The following is a 12,477-nucleotide window of genomic DNA, read 5'->3' as shown; positions in this document are numbered from 1 at the left end:
GTGGAGTAGAATTTCCAAAAGTCTGCCTGCTTTACCCGTGGTCCTCTCTCTGTTCCTATATATATCCCATCCCAATCAGGCGTACAATGTACCCCTTCCTATTTTCCAAAATTGCTCACTTGTCGACGTTGGGGAAGTAAAGCATCAACTCCAACTCCCACAATTTCTTACCAATTAATCTTACGTCAAATGATAGGAAATACGTACGACCTTCAGCTTGTCTCTTGCGAATACTTTCTTAGTAACGCAGGCAAGGTAAAGCAGCCACAAAGCCCAACAGGCCAGTTCCTTCATCTGGATTCAGCAACCTACAGCTCGCTCAATTTTTATCTTTCCGACTTCCATGAGCAAATTTCACTAATATGTGAGATCATTTACTGAAATTTATACAAAATTCAATGTCCAACGCGTTCCTCAGATGAAGTCAAATCCTAAACAGCAACTCCAACAAATGGGTGCGCTCACAAATTATGAATCAAAAAGACAGCTGGTTTAACACTTCCTTTTTACTATTTTCGACATTAGACTTCCATCCTATCATTTTCAAATAAAGTGGCCACGCAGAGTAAAACATGATTCACTCACATCTATACAAGGCCTGCACCTCCCACTACAAACCACCATAATTCAAAAGCAATCAACCAAATCTATCTCACTACAACGAGCAGCTGATAACCCACAGAGTGAATTGTTATGCTGCCTAACATAAGAAATTGAGCAACCAATGAAAATTTCGTAGCACATTAAATCCAGCGCAGATATTCATCATGATCATCACAAGCAAGACGCCTGTCAGGATGGTTATCTCAATTATCCATGTTAAACAGGCCGAAGAGTCCAATGATGGTTAAAATCACACAGCAGCACCAAAAAGCAACCATAACCATCAACTCCTGAATGGATCTGATATTCAACAGAGTTCAAGAAAATAATGCTCTCAGTAACCAGAGGCAATCCCATCCTCTCTTACGTGCAGTCTTGTTCATCTTCTACAAGAAACGAGCAGGCTCTAAGACGGCACTGCATTACACCAAAAGGAAACTAACGTTAGAAATCAGTATTCTACATAAATGATAAAATTCAGACTATAATGTCAAATATGCTTTTCTCTTTTGCTGACGAACAGGCACTTAAGACGGAAGATTGAGATAGTTGAAGCATAACATTACAAGCAACTGAAAGCAGAAACAAATAACAATAAAACAAGAAAAGAATATAGAAACAAAATAGCAACTATACTTTTTGCATTTATAACCACAGGCATAATAATAGGAGAAACCAGGCGTAATCACAAACACAATATTAACAGGCAAATAAATCATGTTAACCTTGCAAGCGTCCGAAGATATGCAGAAAAATGTCATACCAAAGCATAATTTCTAACCAGAAAGGTGTCTTAGAACTCAACAGTATCTAGCAACATAGCTTGGGTTTAAACAAGCTAAATCACAGGATTTATTTTTGGTTGTCCGATTCCAGAAACATGTATGTGAACATCTATCACAGGACAGTTGAGAAAATTGCAATTTTGGTCCCAAAGTATAGGGTAGTTTGCAATATTAGGCCCATACTTCCTGAAATAGCCTATATTACTCCTCACACTTTAAGAATGTTGCAAGGTTAGTCCCACCGTAAAAAATTTGCAACATATGGGACTAACTTTGAAGCATTTTTCTGAGTGGGGGACTAATATTGCAAATCGCCCTACAGTTTGGGTCCAAAATTGCAATTTTCTACAGGACAGTTAGATAAAAAATAATACTGGAGAAGTGTAGAACATGATCAATCATACTGAATAACAGAAGATGCAAACATGACAGGATATGCAAGTATCCTTTCAAATTTGAAAATTCAGGTCCTAATTAGGCATACTTTCCCAAGGTTGATGTAACATATCCAACTTGGGAGAAATCCTACATGTTGCAGAAAAAAACACGAGCAGCAGGAGGTATGGCCCTAAAAAAGAAATGAAAGCATGCCATGACCAAGTGAAAAGTAGGCAGAGAAACTCACTGTAAGTAGATGTGTCAATCTGCTCAGGAAGTTCTTTAATATCTACTTCAAACCTCTCCTGCACCTAAACATGTAAAAGGAGACCCCCTTATAGATGCAAGAAACTGAAAGGTGAATACACAAACAAACCAAATACCATAATATCAGACCTGATTAAGAACATCTGAATCAGATGCAGACGAAACAAATGTGATGGCAAGCCCTTTGGTGCCGAACCTTCCAGCTCTACCCACCTAGAACATGGACAAGAAGATAAAAAGAAAATCAGGACTATATGTTCAGAACCCGTAAAAGAGCTTGACATTTAGATGGAAAATAAATCAGAAATTCTACCCGGTGGAGATAAGTGTCTGCAGAATCTGGCATATCATAGTTAATCACAATGTTCACTCGCTCTATGTCAATTCCTCTTCCAACCAAGTCTGTTGCTACAAGAATCCTCTTGTGCCCCTCCTTGAATCCCTTGTACCTAGTCAATCTGCGAACGCCACCACAATATTTGAGACATTAAAAACAAGTGACTAACACACCAATTCTCTTAATGTCGCCTGATGATAATAAATCCAATATTACCATACTGATCATGAACAGTGCATGATAAGAACATGTCCTCATTCACCACCAAGAAAAATTATTCCTCAGTACTATAACAAACTGTACAGAGAAAAACTCAAGGAAACATTCTGTGGAAACAAGGAGGCTTTAGAACAATTTCCAACCCTTTTAACAAGCCAACATTCAGAAATGCCATCTTGAACTCAGTTCAAAAGAATACACTGAACAGTGAACTGTATTATACTTCTCACTAAAAAGTAATTCATTCATGCAGTTAAAATCATCTCAAACACAGCAAATAGAAGAACCAACAATCAATCCAAAAAGTCAATTGTATGTTCTGAAATAGAAAAACTTAAATTAAGATGGACGGACCTTTCTTCTTGGGACATGCCAGAGTGGATGCAAATAGATGGAAAATTACACTCCACGAGCAACTTGTTCAGCTCAGCAGCTCTATTGACACTTTTGACGAAAATGACAACTTGGTTGAAGTCCAATGCATCGAGCAGATCATTCAGCTTCCGGTTTTTCTCTAACTCACTCAATTTGATGTAGTGCTGCCATTAGGGATACACCAAGTAAGGGGAAAAGTAACAAATAAAACTAAGAGAAATATTCAAATGTCAAAATCAAACCTGTACAAGACCATGAAGGGTCAACTTTGCCTCGTCGTCCACGTAAATCTCCATTGGCTGAAAGGAAGAAATGTCACAGTAAAGCAAAATTAGGGGCCCACGAGAAGCTAATGGTATCCACTATGAAATGCATTGACGGAAGATTTTGGGCCGAATTGAGGTCCTGGTCCATCTGAATCAACTCCTTGCAGATACTTTATCAAACAGACCAGCTAGTGCCACTGCCTCTGCTCAAAGTAACTACCTATCCAGCAACATAATTAACCTAAACTCCCCTCCCAATACTCTCCCTCGGTAATTTCTCCATAAAAATTTGAAGAGAACAAAAGAATAAGAAAATGCCTAAGTGCAAGAAGCACTACTAGATCACCAGTCACAGAAGTAGATGCGTCCCTATTGCCCACATACTGAACCTTTTTAAATGAATCATCAGATGTGTCAGTTGCAACGTAAACACGATATGGCATGTATAATATGGTGCTTCAACCACCGCATTGCTGAAAATAATGTTGCTTGCAGAAAGCTGGAATAATGGAAAGAGTGTAGACTTCAAAAATCAAGTAGGACTGGCCACAGGACATTACATCTTGCATAAATTTCTTGCAAACAGGTCGAATCTCCTTGCTGAGCGTAGCCGAAAACATCATAACTTGCTTGTCATGAGGTGTCATTTTGAAAATCTCCTGCACATCCCTCCTCATATCTGAGTACAGATAAACTTGAGTAAATAATAGCATTCTTCCAGATGCTCGGATGAGAAAGAGAATAGGAGATTGTCATGGCAAAGCTCAAAATTTTTAGGGGGCTGCATACCAAGAGACTCGAGCATCTTGTCGCACTCATCAAGAATGAAATGCCTCACGTTTCTTAAAGAAAGGTCCTTGTCTCTTGCTAGAGCAAGTATCCTTCCAGGTGTTCCTACAACAATATGAGGACATTCATTCTTCAGAAGATCTTTGTGGATTTTTATGCTGACGCCACCATAGAAAACAGCAACTTTGATATCTGGCAAATATGTGCTGAATCGCTCAAATTCATGACAGATCTGCAGGTGAGGGAAACAGAAAGGGCAGAATGAGTTAAATGCTAATAAACCACTAACCAAAGCAGTAAGACCATTATGCTAGTATAAAATGACAGCTCTAGTCACTTATATCTTTTGTGCATATTCAATGATCGAGAGACACCATAATTCATATCCAGACTTATAAAACAAAAGGTCGAAACGTCCACAAGCAGAATACGTGCCTGATACGCCAGTTCCCTTGTATGACACAGAACAAGAGCAGCAACTTGACCTGCAACAGGTTCAATCTGCTGCAGTGTTGAAAGAACAAATACAGCAGTTTTCCCCATACCAGACTTAGCCTGGCAAATAACATCCATCCCCAAAATTGCTTGAGGTATGCACTCGTGTTGAACTGATGAAGCACGAAATATCCAAGGAAGCCTCAGTTTCAATTTAAAAAGGTTTTACCATTGAACTTCTCCAATGTAGAGTGATATTAGTGATTTACCTGAGAAACAACATACCCTGAGTTGTAAGTCACAGTCCATCTATGCTACTTCATTACAACAAATCAATAAGGAAAAAATAGGCTTAATTATTTAAATAATATAGAAAAAATTGCCATAATACTGCAAAACTAAAATAGAGCAAGTCGTCACTCGGAGTGAAGACTTATAACAAAATTTCTATAAAAAATAGCTGAAGTTGCTACTCAAGCCAATTTTTTTTAAATAGAAAAAGGCTGGAGTTATTACTCCGAGGAAAGCATAGCTAAAACTGAGTTCAATCTAACATAGTCCCCTCAATATCAGCGGAGAAAAAGGACTTTGCTAAATTCAAAATCGAAGTAAACTTTATAACCATTTATAGAAAGTTAATAAATTACTCTACTTAATAATAATAGCAAGAGGCAAAGCACGAAAGGCATTTGCAAAACTGAGTACTCGACATGGTACCAACAAACCAGGGTTCAAGTTCGCTCAATTCCATAAAAAGCACTAAAGCATTCAGAAAGACCTTATAATCACTAAAACCATAACAGCATATATGATAACAATGATATTGCCTACACAAAATTGAGTCCTGGAAGAATGAAATGCATATAATTGGTAAAATGCAAAATTGATATGGTAAAGTAACATGCCTCCATATAGTCCTAGGATCGACGGCACACCACGACAACTGGTGGCAAGAATGAGTCATTTTCAAAAACTAACTGCCATTCAACAAGCACAAATAAGTGATGCAACTTAACAAGCAGAGAAGTATATTGCCTTCTGATGGATGTTCAAATCCTGAATCCACAATAGCCCGTAAAAGCTCTGGCTTCAAGAGGAAGTCTCTGAATCCTGAACTGTGAATCCCTACATAACCCCTGTAATATAAAAGACAGAAGTCACCTCAAGTAATTTCCTTACATGGGTAGCAGGGGATGCAATTCATTAAATAGAACATAAAATCACTCAAATATACCACATAGGCAAGAATTTCTTCTGCCTTGAAAAAGAAGACGTTCAGACATCACTCGCAAAATTAAAGCAGTATTTACTGAAGTAAAAGAAAAGGAAAGCTGCGGATCTTGTTGCAAAACTTGTCTAGTTAACCCTATACAGGATTCAAGCATAAAACGCTCGTATTCTCTTACTAAAAGGTTAATCGGTTCCTACTACAAAACTAACTTTAAACAGATCAATTGTTAAATAAAACCATAAAATACATCACAAAAGGGTCCAAACTTAAATCCAACAAACAAGCCGGATTTAGGGACAGGTTTCAAAGCATCAAACTAATGATCTGTTTAATCAAGAATATATCAAGGTTCACTGATAACTCACTTCTTTACGGCCTCTCCGTTGACCTTGGCGTTGACTGAGTCCGGGGCTTTTTCATCTTCTTCCTCGTAGTCGAGAAGCTCCTCTTCATATGCATCGTTCTCCTTCGTGTCTCCCATTGACCTGTCTTCTGCACGAAACAACAGATCAATAAGGAAAATTACATCTTCGACAAACAACAGATCAATAAGGTTAATTATTAAAAAAAAAAAAAACGACGCAGACACAAAGATAGGGTTTCGTTTGGTTCACCTGTTGAATAGAATAGAACGATCGAGGTTTAAATAGCCGTTGGAATTAGGGTTTCTGCAGAAAAAATCGTTAGGATAAAAAGGGGATAGTGAAGATGTGTGTGAGTGAGAGAGAGTTGTGCAACTGCAATGGAAGGCCGCTGCGGCTCTATTATTGAAAGGAAGGAAAGGGCATACGCCGAGGTCACCGTTATACCCTCAGAAGAATCTGATAATTACAGGAGCGCCTGTTATTGGCTTATTTATTTACATAAACGGATAACCCTCAGAAACTACATTTAATATTCTTAAGATTTTTGTTTAATAAATAAGTTTTTTTATTAGTTAAAATTCATCAATTTTATTGATATTAATAAAAAAATTAGATCAAAATTTATATTTACTTTTTGATTAACTTATTATTTATTTATTTAATATTAAATAATTTTTTTATAAATAAATTATCATATATCTTTACGTGTTAATGCATGTAAAAATGTATATTATTACTATTACACGAGTAATTAAATAAAAAAAATATTTGGCATGCAACAAGTCAGTATAAGTCAATCAAAGATAAATATTAATTTTTATTAATTTTTCTCATTAATTTCAACAAATTCAGTGAATTTGACTAATAAATGTACCTATTTGTACGGAAACAAACCTCAATAATATTAAACATAATTTTTTAAATCACATAAAATGTACGTGTAATTACATAACACTCCTGGAGAGGGGAGTGTATTGTGTAATTGTCCCTTAAATAAATCCCCAAAAAAAAACATAACAAAAGTAGAATAACGTTTTAATAGTTAACATAACTAAGCAAGTCACTATTTGCAATAATAATAATAATAATAATAATAATGATAATTTATGATGGAGTTGTGGATAATATCCATGATTTCAAGTTTTCACTTTTTTTAACAAAATAAATAAGGGGAATTGAAATTTTGATCCTACTTGATAAATGATGTTGCATTTTTACTCCCACATATTATGGGCTAAGTATTTTTTATCTACAGACAGAAAAAGTGTTGCGGTTTTGACCTCAATCCCATTTAAACCGTTAGATAAGGGATGAAAAATCACTTTTCAAAGGTTAAAAGATGGTTTTTGATAGTTTAAAAGCCAACATGTTGTTTGAGGGAATCCGGTATTGGTATTAAAGAAATTTCATTTCCAATTTAACAATTTAAACGGGATTGAGACAAAAAATGCAATAATTTTTCTTCTTATGGGATTAAAAGTGCTAAGCTTGTAATATATAAGATCAAAGGTGCAGTAGCATCTATCCGATGAGACCAAAAGTACAATTTTTCTATTTTAAAAGTTTATTTATTATTTGTTATAATTGTTATTTAATTAATAATTATAAATTTAAATATTCGACTGATTATAATTATTAATATATTTAAAAATTTATATACCAAAACAATTACAATAATCATTCGTGTCTTTATGTCCTAGTTGGGGCGAAACAATACGCATTTAAAATGAAATGGACTGACTATAAATGCGTGAAAAACAACAATCCTTACAAAGTGAAGCTAATTCAAGACAAGTTAATAAGACCGTGCGAGGTCTTAGACGATAGATAATATTTGTAATAATTGATTGTATTTTTTATTAATTAATTTTTAAATTTATTATTCGTAATTATTAGTGAAATATTACTTTATTAAATAATTAATAATAAATAGTTTTTTAAATTAAAAAAATTATCAATACCTATATTAAGTCGATACATATTAATTCGATGACAATGATATGAATAAAATGAGTCAACACATAGTATGGGTGAAGAAATAAGAAGACATAAGCACTAATGCCACCTACGCACTTGTGAGACAGACGGTTATTTTTAACATATGTAATTATCATAATTTTTTAGTATGTAAAATTTTAAACTTATTAATATTTATAATTAGTTGAATATTTAAACTTATAATTATTAATTAAATAATTATAATAATAAATAATAAATAAACTTTTAAAATAAAAAAAGTGAAGTCGTGGATACAACATAAATTATTTAAGAAAAACAACTAATTATTTAAATAAATAAGCCGCGTGTCATTTTTGTTTTTTTATTAAAATTTATTTCAATAAATAAGTCGCGTGTTATTATAGTCGATTATAATGCATGAATGTTTCAAAAATTACTCAGTGCAATGTCGAACATGAACATGGTTCGAACACATGTGGGATACAGTATTCCAATGTTCGAAAATATAAAAATAATAAAAGACACGGTTGTCTAATACGTTAGGGATTTTTTTTAAAATAATTTCAAAAGATTTTGTTTTTTTTAAAAAAAAGTTTTGCGCTAAATTAAAAAAAAAAAATCAATTCTCTTGGACTAAAATTTTTGAAATAAAATTACTAAAAATTCAAGATGTTGTCACGACAATTTAACAAATTTGGACGATTAGAAAATTTTTTATTGTGTACATTTTAAAATAAATTGATTATATATTTTTTAAATCATGTATTTTGGTTAAAAATTTAAATATAAGATATATCTATTTCGTTTTTTATTTTAATATTTTTCATAATATATAATATAGTTTTATAAAAAATTGAGAATATATCTAATAAAACAATACGTTTGATCGTATCCTTATCGTATCGTATTGGGTCCGCATGCATGAATAGATCGATGGTGCCCACTGGCCGAACCAATCTCCCCACACCCACAGGACAGGACAGGGTTGAAGTCTATTCCTTTGACAGTGCATAATCAAATGAATATGCACTTCCAAATATTTCCAAGAAATTCCTCTATCAATCAATCTTGTTTTTTTAAATCAGTCTGTGCAACACAAAAACATATCAGAGGAAGAAGTTTGATGAATCAATCTTGGGAAATATTTCATGCACCATCAGTTAATATTATACCTTGAAACAAATAATAAGGAACTATGCATCTTTGGCAATGTCATACTATACATCAACATCATCCACATCTCATGTTTGCCAGAGCTTTAGCTTGCGACTCTATAACAGCAACCAGCTACCCAAAAACTTTCTTGCTGTAATAACGTTTGCCTCATATGTAACACTAGGGAACATCTGTTAGGTGTATGTCCCCAAATCCTAACTACATTATCACAACGCTTGGCTTCTTGCTTTACAACCGGAGTTTACTTCACAGATTCATCCAACTCACCACCTTGCATAGGTGGCAAAGAGAACATGTTCACAGTGGAGCTTCCGCTTCTGATTTCCTTGAGGGTCCGCAAAGCTGATATTGTAAGCCTCAAATACATGTTCTCCATGCATTTAATTTCCGCAAGTTCTTCAGGGACTCTGAGTTTTTCCGTCTCTTCCTCAGCCACTGGCTGGTCAATACATCCTTCTTTCTGTTCATTGTCTTCAGGTGGGGCCAACTGCTCGTGCCGCGAGAAGATGCAATGAATCATAATCTCACACTCCTTCACTAGTTTATTTATTACTTCAGTCCTAAAGAATGGCTCGTGTAGAACCTTTTGGATGAAAGGCAATCGAATTAGATCACCACTTCTCTTGTCATACTTCTTCAAAATCTTCAACAGCCCTGCTCCAAGCAAATAAAAGGGTGAGAACCATTACTTATATCTACAAAGAAGTAAAAGGATCATCAGATGACAACAAGTATAAGGACAATGATACATGCACTTTAAAACTTTATTCCGGCACTCCATGCGAGTAAGTAAGAAATCGAATTCCAAGTACAGGTTTTTTCAGTTGAACTTTTTACACAACATGAATCACAAAGACTGTAATGCAACCCCAACTCCAAAGGGACAAAATTTCCAGTCTTTACTGACCTCATACACAAATATCCTTTATTTTCAATTTCTTTCCACAATCCTAATCAAATACCTTATATCCTTATTCCCTTCACGGTTGGACGAAATTGGTCTGCTGAGTTGCCATTTTATTTAATGATACAACATATGAGCCATCACAAACATTAGCATGAGGTTACTTGTTATATTTCTCGCTGTACATGCCATTCAGATATTGAAGAATGCCAAAGGGAAACAAGTGGGACATAAACTATCTCATGCATTTCAAGCCAAAAATAGCAACTTATGGCAGAAAAAGTGAAGTTGCAGTGACTAGTTTATAGAGTAAAGGGACCTGTGTAGTTTAGAGCACTGTAGTTTTCCAACAAAATCATCTCTCCATGAAAATCTACGAGCATTCTTCCAACTTTCATAAGCTCTTCTTTTGAATCCTTAGCCTCAGCAACGTCGTCTTTGAGCAGCTATGTTATGTCCAAACAGAAACCCACAATTGAATGAAGATCACAAAGTAAAAAGAGGAAACAAATATTCATTTCTGTATCCCATCATTTCCAACTACATTTGAAATCTTTGGGGAAATGGCAACTTATTTAGCTTTTAATTTTTCCTTCTCAGTTTCATCAGCTCAATATTCCAAATTGCAGTAACAGAACATCCTTTCCGAACAACCCCAAGAAAGTAGATCAAACATAGAAGAAATTAGTACCTTAGATCTGATAATGTACTCTTCCTCTTTATCCACGAAGAACCCATTAAACTTCTTGATCTCCCCTTCCAAAAGCTTCACAAAATCTTTCATCTCATTCGTCACCTCCTTCCCCTCATCCCCTTCCTCCATCCGATCATCTCCCAATCTGGGCCGTTTGTCCGACCTCTCATTATCATCATCCACAAGATTTTTGGATGATTCCGTCACAGGAGGAATCAATTTCAGCTGCTTCTTCAAATCTTTGTAAGATATAAACTTGTCCTGCCAATCCGGAAATATCTCATCCAAAAGTTTCCTTAGAATCTTCCAGAACTTCATCCCGACGATAGTTTATAAGCAAAATGGGAAATTCAGGAAGGAGCAGAAGGTGGAAGAGTGTAGGCCTATACACATAATACATTCCTGTGTGTATGTATGTATGTATAGGTGGAATCAAGAAAATGGAAGAATAGAATATTCGACGGTTCGATGAACACGGGCTTGTGCGAATATGCGAGCAGATAATATCATATATTTGTCGAGTGTTATACATTCCCATTGGTTTGACCGGTGGAGTGAGGCCGTTTATGGTGGTTGGCCTTTTTGGCTTATTTGCTTTTAGGTCCCTTTGTAGGCAAATTTTAAAGTAATTAAATTTGGGGGAATTTTTTATCTGAATCAAATTCGATCACATCAAATCAAATCGATTATACTTGATATGTGGTGGGTTATTTTTTTAGCTATAAACTAATCACACGATAAGTGTATTGTACTTATTTTATGATTGGTTTAGGTTTGATCAAGCCAGATTCCTACTAGAATTTTTCTTGAATTTGGTCAAATTTAAAGCAATTATATAATAAGTGTAATATATTTACTATGTAGTTATTTTAAAAAAATAATTAATTACATGTATTTCACATTTACTTAATTTAATTTGAGTAAAAAATTTTGTTGTTTGTGTTGCATTTTTTCCCATTTTTAGGGCGTCAGTGAACTAATGGAGGGGAGTTGATTCCAAGTTTGGACTGAAATTCTCCTCAAATCAACAACTTTTATTCAACTTGGTTTATTTATAGGGTCAAACAAAATTTATGTGATGCTACGTTGAAAATGTGTAAATTATCTTTATATAAAAAAATAATAATTTATTTTTTTTTGTATTTTTAAAAATGTAGCCAAAAATTCTTTCACGCATTTTTTTTTATATTTTTATAAAATGATATTTACATTATTAAAACCATAGAATCTGATTTATATGTAAAGTTAAAATTTAGATTAACTAATATAGGAAGGACCTAGATTTTACTTAATTTCAATCAATAATATAGATATAATTGTACATTTATATAATATATTTTTTGATAGGGAGGTATTATGCACATATCCTATATCACAAGGGCTATTTTGCATTTTCCCATAAATTAATAAAAACATAATGTTCATGTCCAAAACCCTCATCCAAAGTTTTCATCTTTGCTTGTGAACTGAAGCCATTATTAGCCTTAGCTTCCTCATGCAATTTTCAGGTTTAACCCATTTTCATAATCTTCCCTTACTTCCATTCTCATATATTCTTATTGGATTTGTTGCAGTATGTAATTTCATGTCCTAAGTTACAAGGCACAAAATTTCTCGGCAGTGCAGCTTGTATGTTCAAGTTTCAACAAAACGGATATCAACCACTAATTTATGGGAAAGGTCGAAGATGCACT

The 12,477-nt window shown here is 34.3% G+C and overlaps 2 protein-coding genes across 5 annotated transcripts; both read right to left on the bottom strand.

Annotated features, from left to right (window-relative positions):
• Positions 1–468: 468 nt before the first annotated feature.
• On the bottom strand, positions 469–6,488 carry LOC105156085 (DEAD-box ATP-dependent RNA helicase 15). Of its 4 annotated transcripts, none has more exons than XM_020694057.2 (12): positions 6,300–6,488; positions 6,051–6,174; positions 5,490–5,590; positions 4,455–4,627; positions 4,020–4,251; positions 3,791–3,909; positions 3,207–3,263; positions 2,944–3,128; positions 2,347–2,491; positions 2,163–2,246; positions 2,014–2,077; positions 469–1,020 (listed from the first exon to the last, which is right to left on the bottom strand). In XM_020694057.2, exons 2-12 carry the CDS (start codon positions 6,164–6,166, stop codon positions 1,010–1,012), a joined length of 1,287 nt encoding a protein of 428 aa, XP_020549716.1. In that variant the 5' UTR covers positions 6,167–6,174; positions 6,300–6,488; the 3' UTR covers positions 469–1,009. The 4 variants fall into 4 exon arrangements, with proteins under 4 accessions (XP_020549716.1, XP_011070464.1, XP_011070543.1 ...); XM_011072162.3 differs by having other exon boundaries at positions 6,051–6,177; positions 6,300–6,487; XM_011072241.3 differs by lacking the exon at positions 6,300–6,488 and having other exon boundaries at positions 4,455–4,723; positions 6,051–6,080.
• Positions 6,489–9,143: 2,655 nt separating this feature from the next.
• LOC105155998 (SPX domain-containing protein 1) lies at positions 9,144–11,271 on the bottom strand. Its single transcript, XM_011072049.3, has 3 exons — positions 10,781–11,271; positions 10,409–10,535; positions 9,144–9,839 (listed from the first exon to the last, which is right to left on the bottom strand). The coding sequence occupies exons 1-3, from the start codon at positions 11,099–11,101 to the stop codon at positions 9,427–9,429; spliced, it is 861 nt and encodes a 286-aa protein (XP_011070351.1). The 5' UTR covers positions 11,102–11,271; the 3' UTR covers positions 9,144–9,426.
• Between the last annotated feature and the right edge of the window lie 1,206 nt (positions 11,272–12,477).

The sequence above is a fragment of the Sesamum indicum genome, linkage group LG1 (assembly GCF_026168435.1).
Source record: "Sesamum indicum cultivar Baizhima isolate 11 linkage group LG1, ASM2616843v1, whole genome shotgun sequence".
In the NCBI taxonomy this organism is placed as follows: domain Eukaryota; kingdom Viridiplantae; phylum Streptophyta; class Magnoliopsida; order Lamiales; family Pedaliaceae; genus Sesamum; species Sesamum indicum.
The sequence above is the reverse complement of the archived record's forward strand: the minus strand, read 5'-3'. Positions and strand labels throughout refer to the sequence as shown.